The sequence below is a fragment of the Somniosus microcephalus genome, unplaced genomic scaffold, assembly GCF_052327205.1.
Source record: "Somniosus microcephalus isolate GS21.2 unplaced genomic scaffold, FLI_Smic_1.0 unresolved_chr3, whole genome shotgun sequence".
Lineage (NCBI taxonomy): Eukaryota > Metazoa > Chordata > Chondrichthyes > Squaliformes > Somniosidae > Somniosus > Somniosus microcephalus.
The window spans coordinates 67,197,168-67,217,917 of NW_028225181.1; the positions used below are offsets into that span (position 1 = coordinate 67,197,168).

Consider the following 20,750-nt stretch of genomic DNA (forward strand, 5'->3'; position numbering starts at 1 on the left):
GGGCTGCTGCTGATGGCCCACAGCACCTCATGGATGCCTAATTTTGAGCTGCTGGATCTGTTCTGAATCTACTTTGGTGGCAAAAACAAGAAGGTAGATTATTATCTGAACGGTAACAGATTGGGAGAAGGGGAAGTGCAACGAGACCTGGCTGTCCTTGTGCACCAGTTGCTGAAGGTAAGCATGCAGGTGCAGCAGGCGGTTAAGAAGGGAAATGGTATGCTGGCCTTCATAGCGAGAGGATTCGAGTACAGGAGCAAGGACGTCTTGCTGCAGTTGTACAGGGCCTTGGTGAGACCACACCTGGAGCACTGTGTGCAGTTTTGGTCGCCTTATCTGAGGAAGGATGTTCTTACCATGGAGGGAGTGCAGCGAAGATTCACCAGACTGATACCTGGGATTGCAGGAATGATGTATAAGGAGAGATTGGGTTGATTGGACTTATACTTGCTGGAGTTTAGAAGAATGAGAGGGGATCTCATTGAAACTTATAAAATTCTAACAGGACTAGACAGACTAGATGCAGGAAGGATGTTCCCGATGACGGGGAGTCCAGAACCAGGGGTCACAGTCTAAGGCTAAGGGGTGAGCCATTTAGGACAGAGATGAGGAATTTCTTCACCCAGAGAGTGGTGAACCTGTGGAATTCTCTGCCACAGAAGGCAGTTGAGGCCAATTCATTAAATATTTTCAAGAACGAGTTAGATATATTTCTTAAGGCTAAAGGGATCAAGGGATATGGTGAGAAGGCAGGGACAGGGTACTGAATTTGGATGATCAGCCATGATCTCATTGAATGGCGGAGCAGGCTCGAGGGGCCGAATGGCCTACTCCTGCTCCTATCTTCTATGTTTCTATGTAATTCCCTTTTGAAAGCCGTGATTGAATCTGCCTCCACCACCCTCTCGGGCAGTGCATTCCAGATCCTAACCACTCGCTGCATAAAAATGCTTTTCCTCATGTCGCCTTTGGTTCTTCTGCCAATCACCTTAAATCTGTGTCCTCTGGTTCTCGACCCTTCCGCCAGTGGGAACAGTTTCTACACTGTCAAGACCCCTCATGATTTTCAACACCTCTATCAAATCTCCTCTCTACCTTCTCTGCTCTAAGGAGAACCACCCCAGCTTCTCGAGTCTATCCACATAACTGAAGTCCCTCATCCCTTATCACTGGAACCATTCTCGTAAAGCTTTTCTGCAATCTCTCTAAGGCCTTCACATCCTTCCTAAAGTGCGGGGCCCAGAATTGGACACAATACTCCAGTTGAGGCCGAACCAGTGTTTTATAAAGGTTCATCATAACCTCCTTGCTTTTGGACTCTATGCCTCTATTTATTAAGCCCAGGATCCCGTATGCTTTTTTAACCACTTTCTCAACCTGCCCTGCCACCTTCAACGATTTGTGCACACATACCCCCAGGTCTCTCTGTTCATGCACACACTTTAGAATTGTACCCTTTAGTTTATATTGCCTCACTTGGTTCTTCCTACCAAAATGTATCACTTCGCACTTTTTTGCGTTAAATTTCATCTGCCACACGTCCGCCCATTCCACCAGCCTGTCTTTGTCTTCTTGAAATCTATCACTATCCTCCTCACTGTTCACTTTACTTCCAAGTTTTGTGTCATCTGCAAATTTTGAAATTGTGCGCTGTACACCCGAGTCTAAGTTATTGATATATATCAAGTAAAGCAGTGGTCCTAGTGCCGACCCCTGGGGAACACCACTGTATACCTTCCTCCAGTCCGAAAAACAACCGTTCACCACTACTCTCTGTTTCCTGTCACTTTGCCAATTTCGTATCCATGCTGCCACTGTCCCTTTCATTCCATGGGCTTCAACTTTGCTGGTAAGCCTATAATGTGGCACTTGTCGAACGCCTTTTGGAAATCCATGACACCACGTTAACCACATTGCCCTCATCAACCCTCTCTGTTAGCTCATCAAAAACGTAATCAGAATCAGAGCGGCTGGGCCCGGTGGATGTGCGGCCAGGGCCCCGGCACCAGTAAACCCAGGGTGCAGCGCCTCCCCTATCAAAGCCGCCCCTTCCCAGTTTCTTCAGCCAGTTCCACCGAGTCCGACTCGGGAAAAGGACAGGAGCCAGGCTCCCAGAATGACCCGCGGCCCCGGGGAGCGTGCGCACTCTCGGCGGGGAATTCAGCACGTTGGATAGAGCGGTTTCTGGGACGCGTGGAATTGTGGGTGCTGCGGCCGCCATCAGTCAGCAGCTGTGGGTATGAGTTTTATTGCAGGCTGACGGAAGGTAGGTCCCTGGCCGCCTGTGTAGGTCTTTTTGTTGCTTCATTGTTGAGGATGTAACTAGTAAAATAGTTAAGGGTGAACCAGTGGATGTGTATTTGGACTTTCAGAAGGCTTTCGATAAGGTCCCGCATAAGAGATTAGCATGTAAAGTTAAGGCACATGGGATTGGGGGCAATGTATTGACTTGGATAGAGAACTGGTTGGCAGACAGAAGGCAGAAGAGTTGGAATAAACGGGTCTTTTTCCGAGTGGCAGGCAGTGACTAGTGGGGTACCACAGGGATCAGTCCTTGGACCCCAGCTATTCACAATATATATTAATGATCTAGACAAGGGAACTAGATGTAATATCTCCAAATTTGCAGACAACACAAAGCTGGGTGGGCGTGTGTGCTGTGAGGAGGATGCTGAGAAACTACAGGATGATTTGGACAGGTTGGGTGATTGGGCAGAAGAATGGCAGATGCAATATAACGTGGATAAATGTGAGGTTATCCACTTTGGTGGCAAAAGCAGGAAGGCAGATTATTATCTGAATGGCAATAGATTGGGAGAAGGGGAAGTGCAACGAGACCTGGGTGTCCTTGTGCACCAGCTGCTGAAGGTAAGCATGCAGGTGCAGCAGGCGGTTAAGAAGGCAAATGGTATGTTGGCCTTCGTAGCGAGAGGGTTTGAGTACAGGAACAAGGATGGCTTGCTGCAGTTGTACAGGGCCTTGGTGAGACCACATCTTGAGTATTGTGTGCAGTTTTGGTCGCCTTATCTGAGGAAGGATGTTCTTGCCGTGGTAAGAGTTCAACGAAGATTCACCAGGCTGATACCTGGGATGGCAGGAATGAAGTATGAGGAGAGATTGGGACGATTGGGCTTGTACTCGCTGGAGTTTACAAGAATCAGAGGGGATCTCATTGAAACTTATAAAATTCTGACAGGACTGGACAGACTAGATGCAGGAAGGATGTTCCTGATGGTCGGGGAGCCCAGAACCAGGGGTCACAGTCAAAGGATACGGGGTAAGCCATTTAGGACAGAAATTAGGAGGAATTTCTTCACCCAGAGAGTGGTGAACCTGTGGAATTCTCTACCAGAGAAGGCAGTAGAGGCCAATACATTAAATATATTCAAAAAGGAATTGGATGTATTTCTTAAAGCTAAAGGGATCAAGGGATATGGGGAGAAAGAAGGGACCGGGTACTGAATTTGGATGATCAGCCATGATCGCATTGAATGGCGGAGCAGGCTTGAGGGGCCGAATAGCCTACTCCTGCTCCTATCTTCTGTGTTTTTATATTTGTATGTTTCTATGTTTCAGTTTGAGCTGGAGTGGAGATGGAGGAGAAGGTGTTGGGTTTAACCCCCAGTACTTCTGACCCCAGGAGGACCCAACAATTTCCAATGTGAGACTGTCAAGGGAGGTGGATTCTAGGGGAGATTAGGTTGTTACATGGACACTGTCCGTACAATGTAAAAGAGTATTCTTTTAGGAACAAGTATTTCTGTACAGGCTTTTAATCCAGTTTACATCTACAGATTTGTTTTAATTCATTCTTTGGATGTGGGCGTAGCTCGCAAGAGCAGCAAATATTGCCAATCCCCAGTTTCCCGTTGAGAAGGGGGTGGTGAGTCGCCTTCTTGAACTACTGCAGTCCGTGTGGTGAAGGTATTCCCACAATGTTGTTTGGTAAGGAGTTCCAGGATTATGACCCAGCAACGATGAATATATCTGAGTCAGGATGATGTGTGACTTGGAGGGGAACTTGGATGTGATGGTGCTCCCATACAACAGCTGCCCTTGTCCTTCTAGGTGGTAGAGGTTGCGGGTTTTGGAGGTTCTATCAAAGTTCTGGTTGAGTTGCAGATGTATAAAGTTCCTTTCCTTCGCCCCCTCCCACCTCTCTCTCTCTCTCTCTCTCCTCCCATAGAGACCAGAGTTGTGTGTAGGCCCAGACCAGGTGGCGGATTCCCTTCCTGAAGGACATCAGTGAACCAGTTGGATTTTTATGAAAATCCGCCAGCTTTCATGGTCACTTTTTTCTAGTGCCGGCCCCACAATTGACGAGATTCATTGAGCTCAATTTCACAACCTGCCTTTGTTTTCCTGTGGGTTGTCTCACGCTCCCTGTTTTATATTAATTTTACAGGGCACTGGAAGGGGAGGATTTACAGACAGTAAGCTCAAACCAAACATCACTTCAAGATCTGACAGAGTCACTCGACTCGCCAGATCTGAATCTCACCGGCCTCTGAACATGGAAGCAAAAAGCACCATTCACAGCGGGGAGAAACCGTACACGTGTTCTGTGTGTGGACGAGGCTTCAGCCAACCCTCTGGCCTATCGAGACACAAGCGCATTCACACCGGGGAGAGGCCATTCACCTGTTCTGAGTGTGGGAAGGGATTCACTCAGTCATCCAGCCTGCTGACACACCAGCGAGTTCACACTGGGGAGAGGCCATTCACCTGTTCTGAGTGTGGGAAGGGATTCACTCAGTCATCTGACCTTCAGACACACCAGCGTGTTCACACCGGGGAGAGACCGTTCACCTGCTTTGAGTGTGGGAAGGGATTCACTAATTCATCCAGCCTGCTGAATCACCAGCGAGTTCACACTGGAGAGAAACCGTTCACCTGCTCTGAGTGTGGGAAGGGATTCACTAATTCATCTCACCTACTGACACACCAGCGTGTTCACACTGGAGAGAGGCCGTTCACCTGCACTGAGTGTGGGAAGGGATTCACTCAGTCATCCCACCTACTGAGACACCAGCGTATTCACACTGGGGAGAGGCCGTTCACCTGCTCTGAGTGTGGGAAGGGATTCACTCGGTTATCCCACCTACTGACACACCAGCGAGTTCACACTGGGGAGAGGCCGTTCACCTGCTCTGAGTGTGGGAAGGGATTCACTCAGTCATCTGACCTGCTGAATCATCAGCGAGTTCACACTGGGGAGAGACCGTTCACCTGCTCTGAGTGTGGGAAGGGATTCACTCAGTCATCCAACCTGATGAATCATCAGCATGTTCACACTGGGGAGAGGCCATTCACCTGCTCTGAGTGTGGGAAGGGATTCACTAATTCATCCAACCTGCTGAATCACCAGCGAGTTCACACTGGGGAGAGGCCGTTCACCTGCTCCGAGTGTGGGAAAGGATTCACTCAGTCATCCAACCTGCTGACACACCAGCGAGTTCACAAGTGACTGCAGGGGTTGGATTCTGCTGTTATTGCTGCTGTTAATCACATCCAGGACTGAACCATGTTCATTCTGACAGTTGGGGTTTGTTTCTGCTGATGTTAATAACCCCTGTAACTGGGCTGGAGTTTAATATTCTGGATAGATGTCAAATAAACCAGCTTTGTTTTAAACACATTATTGTAGATTTTCTTCTTTCCCACCTGAGTGTTTAGCATCACCTGGCTGGGGCTCAATGGACAATCTAGGGGAGGATCGTGTGGTGGGAACAGAACTCCAGCCTGGACACAGTCCTTCAGGGCCACACTGAGAGGGGCAAACGGCACTTTGGTTTTTCTTGTCTCTCTTCACTGACAGCAAAGTTGCCGTGTGGGTTAATCTCGAGGCGTGTGAGAAACGTGTCCCAGCTACACTCTGCCATGGTTCAGAGCTCCTAGGCACGGAACAGAATGTTCCTTTAGGAATGTACCCCAGTGCTTTTATTTTAATGGCCTTATTAACCTGTGTTGCTACTTTTAGTGATTTGTGTATCTGTATCCCTGGATCCCTCTGCTCCTCCAGCCCATTTAGACTCTTAGGGGGAAATTCGGTGATGCCCCCTTTGGGTCGCTAACGTCACTGGGGCTAATTTTAGCGCCCTGAAAAAGTTAGCGCCCCTGAGCATTAAATTCAGTGGTAGCGCCCCAGGCAGGAGGCAGGGCGCTACTGGAAGTGCTCCCCTCCCGCTTGAGGCGCTACCAGTGAATTTCACGGTGCTTCATGTCACAGCGCCATGCCCGTCGGCACGTAGCACCATGCCATAGCAGACCTCCCTCCCTGATTAAAGGGGAAGGGTGCAGCACTGCGCACACCTGGGCCCTGCTGGACCACCGGGGAGTGGGGTGTCAGATCAAGAGGAGCGCCGGGCTGTGCGATTGTGGCCGACACCCCGAAGAAGAAAGGGGAAGGGGGCAGGTGCTGGCAGTCGGCCAAAATAAAAAGTTGCCGCCCGACACCTGCCCTTTAAGTGGCATCGCCGCGGCTGCAGAAATGACCCCTGACCCTGTCGGACATATCGTCCGGTGATAGGTCAGGGGTCGTAACCCAAGGTTGCAGCCAGGGTGCTGCGCTTGGCGATGATGTCATTGCCGGCGGTGCAGTACCGGCTACACCGCTAACCTCCCACTGAATATCGCGGGAAGCACAAAGCGACCCAATTTCACCCCCTTGTCCAAGTAGTGAGTGGCCTCCTTATTCTTCCCACCAAAACACACCACCTCACACTGACCTATAGTGAAATTCATTAACACACCCGCTCACACTGATCTGCAGTGAAATTCATTAACACACCGCCTCACACTGATCCATAGTGAAATTCATTAACACACCACCTCACACTGATCTATAGTGCATTCATTAACACACCACCTCACACTGATTTACAGTGAAATTCATTAACACACCCGCTCACACTGATCTGCAGTGAAATTCATTAACACACTGCCTCACACTGATCCATAGTGACATTCATTAACACACCACCTCACACTGATCTATCGTGACATTCATTAACACACCACCTCACACTGATCTACAGTGAAATTCATTAACACACCACATCACACTGATCTATAGTGAAATTCATTAACACACCACCTCACACTGATCTATAGTGAAATTCATTAACACACCTCACACTGATCTACAGTGAAATTCATTAACACACCACATCACACTGATCTATAGTGAAATTCATTAACACACCACCTCACACTGATCGATAGTGAAATTCATTAACACAACACTCACACTGATCTACAATGAAATTCATTAACACACCACCTCACACAGATCTATAGTGAAATTCATTAGCACAGCACCTCAAATTTATCTACAGTGAAATTCATTTGCCAATTACATGCCCATTCTGAAATGTATTAATGTCTTCTTGCATTTTGTCTTCCTCAGTATTAACTCTACCTCCCAATTTGGTGTTATCGACAAACTTTGAAATTGTTCTTCTGATTCACGCGTTCAAATCGTTTATGTAAATGGTGAACAATAGTGATCCCAGCGCCGATTCCTGTGGAACACCACTTCCCACCTTTTGCCAGTCTGAGTAGCTATTCTTAACCCCTACTCTCTCTTTTCTATTTTGTGACCAGCTTGCTATCCATAACAGTATGTAAGATCGACAAGATGACCAAGGTCAGGCTGTGTGGAGGGAAGGGCCAGGCAGCAGAATGGATGGAAAGCTGGCTACAAATCAGAAATCAGAGGGTTGGAGTTAAGGGAAGTTTGTTGTGATCTTTCCATCCATTCTGCTGCCTGGCCCTTGACTCCACACGGCCTGACCGTGGTCATCTTGTAGACCGTACATACTGCAGACACAGTGCACCAGTGGTGGAGGGGGTGAATATTGAGTCCTGTGGCAGGGGCGCTGATGAAGTGGATTTCTCTGTCCGTGAGTTTTGAGGCATCGCTAGTTGCGTTTTTCACCTCTTCCCACCTTTTAAAAAAAACCTTGCTGCCAGTTTATTAAAGCCATTAACAGCCGCTCGGGTGGGACACACCAATAAATGAGGCCTTGTTTCCCTCAGAATGACAGGCCTGAACCCGAGTTAGAAAACATTTAGTAATTAAACCAGACTGGGCGGGGCCTGAGGTGCGAGTTAGTAGCGGAAAATTGGTGGCCAGCGTACTTCACACCAGGGCTGAGGACCCGGGGACTTAGGTTTCTGTGTCATTTATTGATTAATTTTGTTTATTGCCCAATCTCAATCAGACTGGCAGGTCATCTTGCTGTCTGACAGAGGCGAGGGTCCCCAATGGAGTGCTCTCTATGCGGGAGTCCTTCCCAGCACCATTGGGGATCTGGGGTGGAGACTGTTGCAGGGAGCTGTCGTGTGCAACAGTTTTTAGCTCCTTTCTGGACTCCAAGGCCAGATGTGGTTTCTGTGGCCGAGAGGAGTCCATGGGCTGTGTACATATTCAGTGTGAGAGGTTACAGCCCCTGGATAGTTACCTGAAGGGGCTGCTCCTCAACTCTTGGTTACAATTTAGCCCCACGCTCCTAATCTTTGGCCGCCCGGTGCGGAGTGGTGGTGGGTAAGTGGGAGGATCTTCTCCTGGACCTGCTCTTGGGCCTGGCGAAAAAAGCAATTTGTAGGCCCAGGATGGGTGGGGCCCATGGGGTCACTCTAGCTGCCTGCCTCTCTCCCATGGTCTTGTCCCTGCCCTGGTGGCCCTGGAGAGGGAGCAGGCGGTGTCCACCGGTTCACTTGATACCTTCCTCGACCGCTGGACACGGAAGGTATCAAGAGGCGAAAATCGATCCTCACAATCACATTTTGATTTAATTATTAATTGTGTGTGTGTCACAAATACATTTCTTCTATTTTGATACAAAAGCTCTATTAGACATGTTAAACTACTAGTTCTTTAATCAGGGCTGCAGCTGCTGAAAGGTTGATTGTACTGAGGTTTGTGGCTGAGCTGGCAGACATGTTGTTCTGAAGTCTGATGTCTCACACCTGAAGAGTCTATGTCGTGTTGTAATGACCTTTTTCTGTTGCCTGGTGTCAGAAATAGAAATCAAAGGAAGATGATGCCCCACTCTGTTAATCAACTCTTTGACACATTTCCATTTCTTAATTTACAAAGATCACAACTCCATTAGTGAACAATGGATTGCCAGTCTGCCACTTTTTACTGAGGCTTGAAAGGATTCGCTGTGAAGCTGCACCTGCCCATCCGTCTGTGTGTCACTGTGTTTGGATTGTGTTAGACAACAGTTCTAATATCTCACCTACATCCATTACAATTTTGGAAATGTTAGATTGTACTTGGAAGAAGTTGAGTTTGAATCTAACAATTCTGAAATTGGGAGCTTTTAATGATTTCTGTTTTTCACATAACTATATAGTGATGTGATCAGTCAAAGCAAATTAAAAGATGGTGCTATTTACTGAACACAACTGAATAATTCTACAAGGATGCTATCGCAGTCTTCCTCAGTATTAACTACACCCCCCAATTTAGTGTCATCAGCAAATTTTGAAATTGTACTTCTGATTCCCAAGCCCAAATCATTCATGTAAATGGTGAACAACAGTGGTCCCAGCACCAATCCCCGTGGAACACCACTTCCCACCTTCTGCCCGTCTGAGTAAATAACTTTAACTCATCCCGTCACTATAACTGGACTTGTCTCTATTCCCGTGCCGAGGGGATTGCTGTACCAGATGGCAGGGGCAACATTTGGGGACTCTCGATTCTCCACCAATTCCCATTCCCCTTCTTTCTGGTGGATAATGGAGGTGCCACTGTGTGTAATGTGCAAGTGAGTAAGAGTTGTCAGCGAGGATTAATCAGCACTTTCTAATTGGAGATGATAATCAATGGAATCTTTCAGACAATGAATTGTAGATTTTATAGCAAAGATTAATATACGATTGAAGTATAAGTTCATAATTTTATTGTAAAATATTTCAGGAACACTCATCAGAAATTAAGGGGAAAGTTCAGACAGCAGTACTTAAAGGGACACTGCGGCCCCGACAACTCAATCAGCTATATATCCAGAATATTAAAATCCAGCCCAGTTATAGGGGTTATTAACATCAGCAGAAACAAACCCCAACTGTCAGAATGAACATGGTTCAGTCCTGGATGTGATTAACAGCAGAATCGAACCGCTGCAGTCACTTGTGAACTTGCTGGTGTCTCAGCAGGTTGCATGACTGATTGAATCCCTTCTCACATACTGAGCAGGTGAACGGCCTCTCCACGGTGTGAACTCGCTGGTGTGTCAGCAGGTTGGATGAATGAGTGAATCCCTTCCCACACATGGAGAAGGTGAACGGCCTCACCCCAGTGTGAGCTCGCTGGTGTGTCAGCTGGTTGGATGACTGATTGAATCCCTTCCCACACACGGAGCATGTGAATGGCTTCTCCCCAGTGTGAATGCGCTGTTGTCTCAGAAGGTCAGAGGAATTAGTGAATCCCTTCTCACACACGGGGCAGGTGAATGGCCTCTCCCCAGTGTGAATGCACTGGTGCTCAATGAGGTGAGATGACTGCCTGAACCTCTTCCCACAGTGAGAGCAACTGAATGGTCTCTCCTCAGTGTGAAGTCGCTGGTGTGTCAGAAGGTGGGATGACTGACTAAATCCCTTCCCACACTTGGAGCAGGTGAACAGCCTCTCCCCGGTGTGACTGCATCGATGAGTTTCCAGCTGGGACGGGGAGCTAAATCCCTTCCCACAGTCCCCACATTCCCACAGTTTCTCCGTGGTGTGGGTGTCCTTGTGTCTCTCCAGGTTGGACAATCAGTTGAAGCCTCATCCACGCACACAACACGTGTACGGTTTCTCCCCGCTGTGAACGGTGCGATGTTTTTTCAGACTGTGTAACTGGTTAAAGCTCTTTCCACAGTCAGTGCACTGGAACACTCTCACTCGGGTGTGTGTGTCTCAATGCTTTTCCAGTCACACCGATCTTTGAAATCTTTATCCACAGACAGAACAGGCAAACATTTCTCCTTCCACATTCAAAGGCCGATGATATTCCCTGTAAAAGCAGTTTACAAAAGACATCACTGTAAGTTCAGGATTAAATTCGGAACAGATAATTCGAGGGCTAGATTTTCAGTATAGGCAGTTTTGGGGCGCTAACCTTAGCGCCCACCCGAAGTTAGCGCCCGCCCCAAAGTAGCGCCCCGTTGCCGGAAATTCAGTGGCTTTGCCCTAAGAGGTTGGTGGAGCGCTAAAAGAGGCGTTCCACTACTATCTTTAGGTGCTATGCCGGCGGTCCAGAAGGATAGCGCCCAGGCGGGGCGCAGCGTGGGTGCGGTCATTTTTGGACTGACAGCAGACCCCGTGGCGCCGACCAGCTCTTAAAGGGGGAAGGGACGAATTGGTCTGCTGCCACGCCCTGCACACTGCAGCCTTGCAAAGAGGCCTCAACACTGCTGCTCAGCCCCAGGGAGTCATGGCAACGCCAGAGAAGGCCCGTCAGCATGCCCTGCGCTTCTCAGAGGGTGATCTGGACATAATGGTCACAGCTTTGGAGGTGAGGCGCTACATTAGGGCTTCATTCTGGCCAAGCTATTCCACCATGGGAGGCTGTGCACACTACATCAGGGCTTCACTCTGGCCAAGCTATTCCACCATGGGAGGCAGTGCACACTACATCAGGGCTACACTGCGCACTTACAGCCCGTCCTTTTTCTTGCAGGCTAAAGTAGCCTTTAATCGCCAGGCCCATGCCAGGGGTGGCCGCGCCAAGCTGCAGAAGCTCACTCGGCTGGAGGAGCGCGTGTGTGTGCTCATGGGAGCCCGTGTGATCGTCCCCACAGCGTGCGGAGTAGCCGACCCTCCACTGCCCGGCAATGGTAAGGACCTCACCTTTTGGCCCTCTCGCGTCGCACTGGCCCATCCGAGCTACCTCCTTTGCCACTGTCCCACCAATGCGCTGAATGCCACCAGTCCTAACTCCCTCGCTGACGCCGTCTCCTCACTCTGAAGCTACTCTTGTGCATTTCTGCTTTCAGCTGGTGACGACCAGGACCCTGAAGCTGCCAGTGACAGCACCTCCGAGCAGGAGGAGGAGGAGGAGCAAGCCGGACCATCGGGGGAACAGTCACGTCCCACAGGAGAGGAGGAAATGCTTGACACCTCCTCACTGGACGAGTGCCTGGAGGAACTGTCGCAGGGCAATGCAGCTTCTGGGACCAGTGGCGTCCAGCCACCCAGGAGCCGTGCGCGTGGCCCGCGGCCTTCCCCCCAAAGGGGGGAAGGATCAGAGGGGAGTGCTGCTGATCGGCACACTCGCCGCCACCAACGTGACAAGGGTCCCCTAGTTCGGCCCCCTCCTCCCCAGCGGGAGAGTCGCGACTCCAGTCCGGACACCTTCACCTCGGAGGAGGTGCGGAAGCTGGATAAGATGGCCGAGGCTTTGGACCGGCGCCACACGGAGCTCATGAGCGTGGTGGGGCACATGCCTGAGGCCATCGAGTCGCTGGCGACCAGTGTGCGCGAGTTCGGGGCAGCAACTGCCGCGAGTGGCGGCATGCTGACTGATGCCGTCAAGACCCTGGCGGATGTGATGCGGGCGCACACCAGGACAACAGGGGCACTCACTGCTGCCACACGCGCTGTCTCAGGCAGGCATCACCAGCGCAGCCGCCGCGCTGGACCATCCCAGCAAGCCGCCCCTCGGCTGATTGTTGCGGATCCTGCAGTGTGGGCCCGGACGAGTGCCACCGCACCACAGCACCAGCCAGCGCATCCCAGACACCAGCTGGCCCACATTGCGCCATCTGTCGCCGCCATTCCCCCACTGGGGCGTCAAGGGCAAGCGGCTGCAGCTGATGGTGGCCAGGCTCAGGTGCGCCACTCAGCAGACGGCCCCTCGAGGGCCAAACGCCGTGTAGGCCGCCCCCGAGCAGCATCTGGCGGAAGGGCATCTGAGCCTCAGGCGCCTTCCCCCAGCCTCGCAGCAGCCACTGGGCAGAGCTTGCGAAGGAGCAGCAGGCCGGGCAGGGGAGTCAAAAGGCTGGGCAAGGTCTCGCCCTCTCGGGCCACTCAGTAGAGGGTGTGGGCAGCATTCCTTTTATATGGCGGTGGCCATCTTTATTTTGCCCATGGTTGTGTTGTTGGAGGGCTTATTTTTTGCGTTAGGCCGACGTTGAGGCCCGGTTTGAAGAAAGGTGGAGTGACTCCTCCCCAGTTTGTGGGAGTGAGTCGTTTGTTGGGCTTTTTGTGGGGCCCATTTATTGTTTTTGGGGATTCATGTGGGAAGGGCTTTTCATTTTTGTGTAATAAATAATTATCTTTATTCATGCAGTCTCCATGGTTGTTCTTCTTAGTGTTTGTTGGCTTCGCCGGCTGAGGGCTTGCGGAGCGGCTGCATTCATCTTCCCTCATGGCCCCTGGCCATTCCCTGACAGGGGGCTTAGAAGTACCGTGTAATAAGGTGGCGTCGTGCGGCCCTTGGCCCTGGTCGCTCCCTCCTGGGAACGTACTCCTGCTCCTCCTCCTCCTCCTCATGCTCCTCCTGCTCCTCCTCCTGAGGTGCTGTTCCAACGTCAGGTGGCAGTGCCTGAGTCCTGCGGATAGCCAGGTTGTGTAGCATGCAGCAAACCACCACAAATTGGGAGACCCGGTCCGGCGAATACTGGAGAGCTCCTCCGGAGCGATCAAGGCAGCGGAACCGCTGCTTGAGGACCCCAATAGTTTGCTCGATGATGTTGCGGGTGGTTTGATGGCTCTCGTTGTAGGCCTCTTCAGCAGCGGTCCTGGGCGCGCGGAGCGGGGTCATGAGCCAGGTGCACAAAGGATAGCCTTTGTCCCCGAGTAGCCATCCTCTTGGGGGAGGCTGTGCCTGGAACATGTCATGCACAGTACTCTGCTGCAGGATAAAGGCATCGTGGCTGCTGCCTGGGAAGCTGGCATTGACTGCCATGATGCGCTGCTTGTGGTCACACACCAGCTGCACATTCAGAGAATGGTAGCCCTTCCTGTTGCGATACTGCTCGCCATGCTCCAGAGGGGCCCGCAAAGCCACATGCGTACAGTCAATGGCGCCCTGCACCAAGGGGAATTCCCCGAGTCTGGAAAATCCCAATACGCGCTGATGCTGGCTCTCCAGGGCCATGGGGAAGGAGATGAATTGGCTTCTCCTTCTGAACAGTGCTTCGGTCACCTGGCGGATGCAGCGATGCGCGCCGTACTGGGAGATGTTTGCTATGTCCCCAGCAGCGTATTGGAAGGAGCCGGTGGCATAGAAGTTCAATGCCACCGTCACCTTCACTTCCACCGACAGAGACGTCCTGCACCTGAGCTTTGGCCGCAGATCTCGGCGAAGCAGGTGGCAGATCTCTGCAATCACCTCCTTTCGGAATCGGAGCCTTTTAACACATCGCGCGGCACTCATGTTTAGGTAGGAGCGCTGCTGGCGGTATAGCCTGACTGGGTAAGGCCTACGTGGCCAACACCTGTAGCCCCCTCTGCCTCTAGCCAGGGCTGCCCCTCTCACAATGCGTCTGCGAGCCCTACGGACATGGAGCTGCAGCTCCGCGTTGGCACCCCATGCAACCCCCATCAAATCCTGGCAAACACTCAAATTTCCAAAAGGCCACTTGCAGCGCTCTGGCCTGAGTCCAAAAATACCTGAGCTCTTGCTGCTTGAAACCAGTTAGCTATCCTCCTTGTTGTGTCTCCAGAAATGCGTTGCACAAGAGTGTTTTCTGAAAAAAGGCTGGCCTTTATACTGGAGAGTACGTCCCCTTTAATTTGCACCCCCCGGGGCCCGCGCTGGTTGTGTTGCGTTCCTTTTTCCAAACGCTCCGGCCGCCAGCCACACAATGGGGCGGTCTGACTGAAGTTTGGAATTGGGGCGGCCAAAGGGCGTTGCACGAGGATGTGACGTCATTGTCTGCGCGCGCATCCGGGCGGGCGCTAAACTTTGCGCCGGTGCTAACAGGCAACTTAATTTGGGGCAGGGTGCAAACTGCGCTGCGCACGGGCGCTACACACATAGCGCCTGAAAATCACTTCTCTTAAGGCGCTAACTGTTGGCGCTAGCAACTGAAAATCTAGCCCCTAGTTTCTATGGAACATTCCTCTCTTAGTACATAGAATTACACAGATTGTACAGCACAGAAACAGGCCAATCGGCCCAACTGGTCCATGTGGTCTTTATGCTCCACACGAGCCTCCTCCCATCTCTCTTCATCTCACCCTATCAGCATCTCCTTCTATTCCTTTCTCCCATGTGTTTATCCAGCTTCCCCTTAAATACATCCATGCTCTTCGCCTCAACCACTCCCTGTGGCAGCAAGTTCCACATTCTCAGCACCCTCTGGGTGAAGGAGTTTAATCTAAATAGGACTTCCCTGGGCAGCCAATGAGCACTGCTGCCTCTTTTGTGAATTTCCTGGTGAGGCGAAACAGTTGATATTTTCTGATCAAAAAGAGCTGAGCTCGGCAGCATTAGTCCTGTTTTGCCTCCTTTGGAGACCAGGTGTATGAGCAGAGCGAGCGCAGCCTTCACAGCAACTGCAATAAAATTGTTACAGTTGTGAAGGAACTTTGTGTCAGTGCACTGGACCACAAACAAAGTATGTGTGTCGATTATTGTCTTATTACCCTACTGTAAAGTGCCTTGAGATGTTTTAAAAGCTCTATTTAAAGGTAAGTTGTTGTTGGTGTCTAGAGAACTCTGTTGAAATTTAGTGAAATGATCAATAACCAAGGAAGATCAGTTCTTTGTTTGGTTCTGTTAGTTTTCATAGAATCATTGAAAAGTACAGCACGAAGGAGGCCATTCGGCCCATCGTGCCTGTGCTGTCTCTTAGAAAGAGCACTCGTGCTTAGTCCCACATCCCTGCTTGTTGTCCGTAACCCTGTAAGATCCACATCCTCAAGTACCCGCCCAACTCCCTTTTAAAATCATTGATGGAATCAGCTCATGACCTTTTCACGTCGAGCGTTCCAGATCCCGACAACTCTCTGAGTTTTATTCAATTGTTACCACAGTTGCTTCTGTGGAGGTTTAATAATAAATGCATTTTGCTGTGAAAGCAATTAAAACATTCCTAGCATATAAATAGACAGATGCATCAAAATATTAAAATTGTGGGAGGGGGGGTCAGTGCTCACCAGGGTCCAATAAACAATGGAATTCTTGTTTCCCAACCCAATGCTCAGAAGATGAAGTCCCAGAGCTGCCTCTGGCTCGGTTCCACCTGCCCTATTCTGACAAGCTGAGGTGTTGGTCAGTGCACTGTGATTGCCCTGTGAGCAGAAAATGGCAAATATAGAAATATGACCAAAATAACACTTTAACCCCAAAGCTGTAAATCCCCATCCCACACACTCTCCCTGCTCCCTGTGCTGAAATCCAAACCCATCGCACCATCTCCAACATTTCTTTCCTCCACTCCCAGTTTTCCCCCTCCCTCTACTCTGGTTGGGTTCAGTTCTCCACCTGCTGTGTGCAGAGTGAGAATAAAATCAACGTGATAATGATTGTCTCTCCTGGTCACTGGGACTCTGAAACCTTCAGTTCTCCACCTGCTGTGTGCAGAGTGAGAATAAAATCAATGAGTCAATGATTGTCTCCCCTGGTCACTGGGACACTGAAGCCCTGCCCACTCTCTGTTCCTGTACAAAGATGGCCGCGCATGCGCCCTGCTGCAGGTAGAACCGGTCTGTCTTTCATTCACCAAGATGGCGGCGGGTAACCCGGGCCTGTCAACGAGAAAAAGCCTCACCGCTACCATCCGGCGGAACACATTCGGCCGCTGGATCTCATTCGGGCCTGAGACAATTCTCCAACTTTATAAACCCTGAGGCGTGACCTACCCGCAGTTTATTAACCTCCCGAACCTGCTCCCACTGACCTGCAACTCTGCCCGGCGACCGCGCGGGGCTTTCTTTGTAAAGCCAGTGAGGGACATGTGACCCGGGCCCACTGCCTGATTGACGTGAGCTTCCGACCAATAGGGAGCAAGCGGGGCGGGGCTGGAGGAGCGAGCCGGCGGCGGGTCCTCCAACCAATCGGGGAGCCCGAGGGGCGGGACTAGCGCCGGCTGGTTGTCTGATCCGCAGGGCAGCGAGTTTCTCCAGTCCCTTGTTCAGGGCCCGGGGCCAGGGGAGGCTGTGGGCCTTTATTCCCCTCATTGGACACAAGGCTCTTTGGCTCACAACACACTGGCTCAGGTTTCAATAGAGACCTTTTAATTTCATCCATAAAAGCAGATAAACCCCCGTGCTTCTGTTGAACAAAGTTTCTAATATTTGGGAGTAAAAGTACAAGTTTTTTTCCCTCTGGGGAATTTATTATTAGTTTCAGGAAACAGCAACCACTTGTATTTATAAAGTGCCTTTAATGTAGTAAAACATCCCAAGGCTCTTCACAGGAGCGTTATAAAACAAAATTTGACACCGAGCCACATGAGATATTAGGGCAGACAACCAAAAGCTTGGTCAAAGAGCATCTTAAAAAAGGAGAGAGAGGTAGAGAGATGGAGAGGTTTAGGGAAGGAATTCCAAAGGTTTAGGGCCCAGGCAGCTGAAGGCACGGCCACCAATGGTGGAGCAATTAAAATCGGGGATGCTCAAGAGGGCAGAATTAGAGAAGCGCAAATATCTCCGGGGGGGTGGTTTGTAGAGGCTGGAAGAGATTACAGAGATAGGGAGGGATGAGGCCACGGAGGGATTTGAAAACAAGGCTGAGAATTTTAAGGATGAGACACTTGAGGAAAAGCAGGGAGTGGGGGTGGGTCAAGCCCTTATGGGACAGGGTCGTTATTTCTGTTCTGCGACAGTTACTGGGACAGACTGTATCTCCCCCTCTTCTCCACACAGGGATTTGTGGTAGTTAAAGGGACAGCGATTCTTCTTGTTCCACGAGATTGTAATTAAAGGGACACTACTCTGAGATGGCTGTGAACTTTTAGTGCCGCCAGCCTTTCTAAAACATCTTCCTTTTTTTGAAGATCTGTGTGAACTCGCTGGTGACTCAGCAGGTTGGATGAACTCTGAAACCTCTTTGCACAGTCAGAACATTTAAAGGGTCTCTCATCGGTTCTGGGACAGGAGGGATCTGGTTAACAGTGATCACAATATCATTGGGTTTAAAGTAGTTATGGAAAGGGACAAAGAAGAATCAATGGTGAAAATACCCAGCTGGAAGAGAGCCAATTTCAGTGATTTGAGAAGGGATCGAGCACAGGTGGACTGGAAACAAAGATTGTCCAGGAAAACAGTGAATGACCAATGGCAGGCCTTCAAGGCTGAGATAGTTCGGGTACAAACCAAGCCTATTCCCATAAGGAGGAAAGATGGGCATCCAAAGCTAGAGCTCCCGATGACAAAGGATATTGAGGTTAGAATAAAACAGAGAAAGGAGGTTTACGACAAATGTCAGGTACAGAATACAGTCAAAAACCAGGAGAATACAGAGAGTGCAGGGGAAATTGAAACAGGATATAAGGACAAAGAGAATATGAGAAAAGAATAGCGGGTAACATAAAAGAGAACCCAAAAATCTTCTATAAACATATGAAAAGTAAAAGGATAGATAAATGAATGGTGGGGCCGATTAGGGACCAAATAGGAGCACATCATACAGAGGCAGAGGGCATGGCTGAGGTACTGAATGAGCACTTAGCATCTGTCTCCGCAAAAGAAGAGGATGAAGTTCATGTCGCAGTAGAGGAGGGGGGAGTAGAGAAATTGGATAAAAATGGATAGAAAGGAGGTGCTAAATAGGTTGTCATCACTCAAAGTTAACAAGTCACCCGGTCCGGATGGGATGCATCCTAGGTTGTTGAGGGAAGCTAGGGTGGAGATAGCAGAAGCTCCGACCACAATCTTTCAATCTCCCTCAGATATATGGGAGGGGTGCCAGAGGACTGGAGGATTGCAAATGTTACACCCTGTTTAAAAAAGGGGAGAGGGATAAACCTGGTAACTACAGGCCAATCAGTCTAATGTCAGTGGTGGGTGAACGACTAGAGACCATTGTCAATGTCAAAATTAATTCTCACTTGGAGAAGCATGGGATAATAAGGGGCAGCCAGTATGGATTTGTTAAAGGTAAATCGTGTCTGACGAACCTGATTGAGTTCTTTGATGAAGTAACAGAGGGTTGATGAAGGTAGTGCAGCAAATGTTGTATACATGGACTTTCTAAAGGCATTTGACAAAGTACCACATAAGAGACTTATTCGGAAAATAGAAGCACAGGAAATTAAAGGGATGATGGTAATTTGGGTATATAATTGGCTGAGGGATAGGAGACAGTGAGCAGTGCTAAGGGATGTTTTTCTGACTGGAGGGAAATATGCAGTGGGTTCACCCAGAAGTCGGGATTAGGACCATTGCTTTTCTTGTTATATATAAATGACCTGGATTGGGTATAGGTGTACAATTTTGAAGTTTACGGATGATACAAAACTTGGCAAAGTAGTAAATAGTGAGCATAGTAGTAGCAGACTTCAGAAGGACAGAGACAGACTGTGAAATGAGCAGACACAAGGCAGATGAAATTAAATGAGGATAAGTGTGAAGTGATGCACTTTGGGAGAAACAACAGGGAGAGGCCGTATAATCTAAATGGGACTATTTTGAGGGGGTGCCAGAGCAAAGGGACCTGGGGGGTCCATATTCACAAATCTTTGAAAGTGCCACGGCAAGTTGGTGAGGCGGTTCAGAAAGCATATGGGGTACTTGGCTTTGTAAATAGGGCCATTGAATACAAAAACAAGGAAGTTACACTAAACCTTTACAAATCACTAGTTAGGAACATAGGACAGGAGGAGGCCATTCAGTCCCTCGAGCCTGTTCTGCCATTCAATGTGATCATGGCTGATCTGCAATCTAACTCCATACACCCGCCTTTGGCCCATATCTCTTAATACCTTTGGGTAACAAAAACCTATCAATCTCAGATTGAAAATTAACAATTGATCTCGCATCAATTGCCGTTTGTGGAAGAGAGTTCCAAACTTCTACCACCCTTTGTGTGTAGAAGTGTTTCCTAATTTCACTCCTGAAAGGTCTGGCTCTAATTTTTAGACTATGCCCCCAGTCCGAGAATCCCCAACCAGCGGAAATAGATTCTCTCTATCTATCCTCTGTTCCCCTTAATATCCTAAAAACTTCAATCAGATCACACCTTAACCTTCTAAATTCAAGGGAATACAACCCTAATTTGTGTAATCCCTCCTCGTAACTTAATCCTTGAAGTCCGGGCATCATCCTGGTAAACCTACGCTGCACTCCCTCCAAGGCCAATATATCCTTCCTTAGGTGTGGTGCCCAGAACTGCTCACAGTACTCCAGGTGTGGTCTAACCAGGGTGTTGTACAGCTGCAGGGTTTTGGCCTCAGCTGGAGTCTTGTGTACAGTTCTGGGCACCACACTTTAGGAAGGATGTCAAGGCCTTGGAGAGGGTGCAGAGGAGGTTGACCAGGATGGTACCAGGGATGAGGGACTTCAGTTATGTGGAGAGATTGGAGAAGCTGGGATTGTTCCTCTTAGAGCAGAGAAGGTTAAGAGGAGACCTAATAGAGGGGTTCAAAATGATGAGGGGTTTTGATCGAGCAAGTCGGGAGAAACTGTTCACTCTGGCAAGTGGGTCGGTAACCAAAGGTCACAGCTTTAAAATAGTTGCTAAAAGAACTAGAGGGAAATGAGGAGAATTGTTTTCACACAGAGGGTTGTTAAGATCTGGAACGCACCATCTGAAAGGATGCTGGAATCAGGTTCCACAGGAACTTTCAAACAGTAATTGGACA

At 49.6% G+C, this 20,750-nt stretch overlaps 1 protein-coding gene across 1 annotated transcript in view; it reads left to right on the forward strand.

Annotated features, from left to right (window-relative positions):
- Window positions 1-20,750, forward strand: part of LOC147091836 (uncharacterized) — a 1,030,142-nt gene that overhangs the window by 36,120 nt on the left and 973,272 nt on the right. Inside the window, exon 2 of the mRNA XM_085976902.1 lies at window positions 4,406-5,463. Coding sequence (XP_085833028.1) covers window positions 4,514-5,463 — 950 coding nt within the window. The 5' untranslated portion in view covers window positions 4,406-4,513. The remainder of the gene's footprint in view (window positions 1-4,405; window positions 5,464-20,750) is intronic.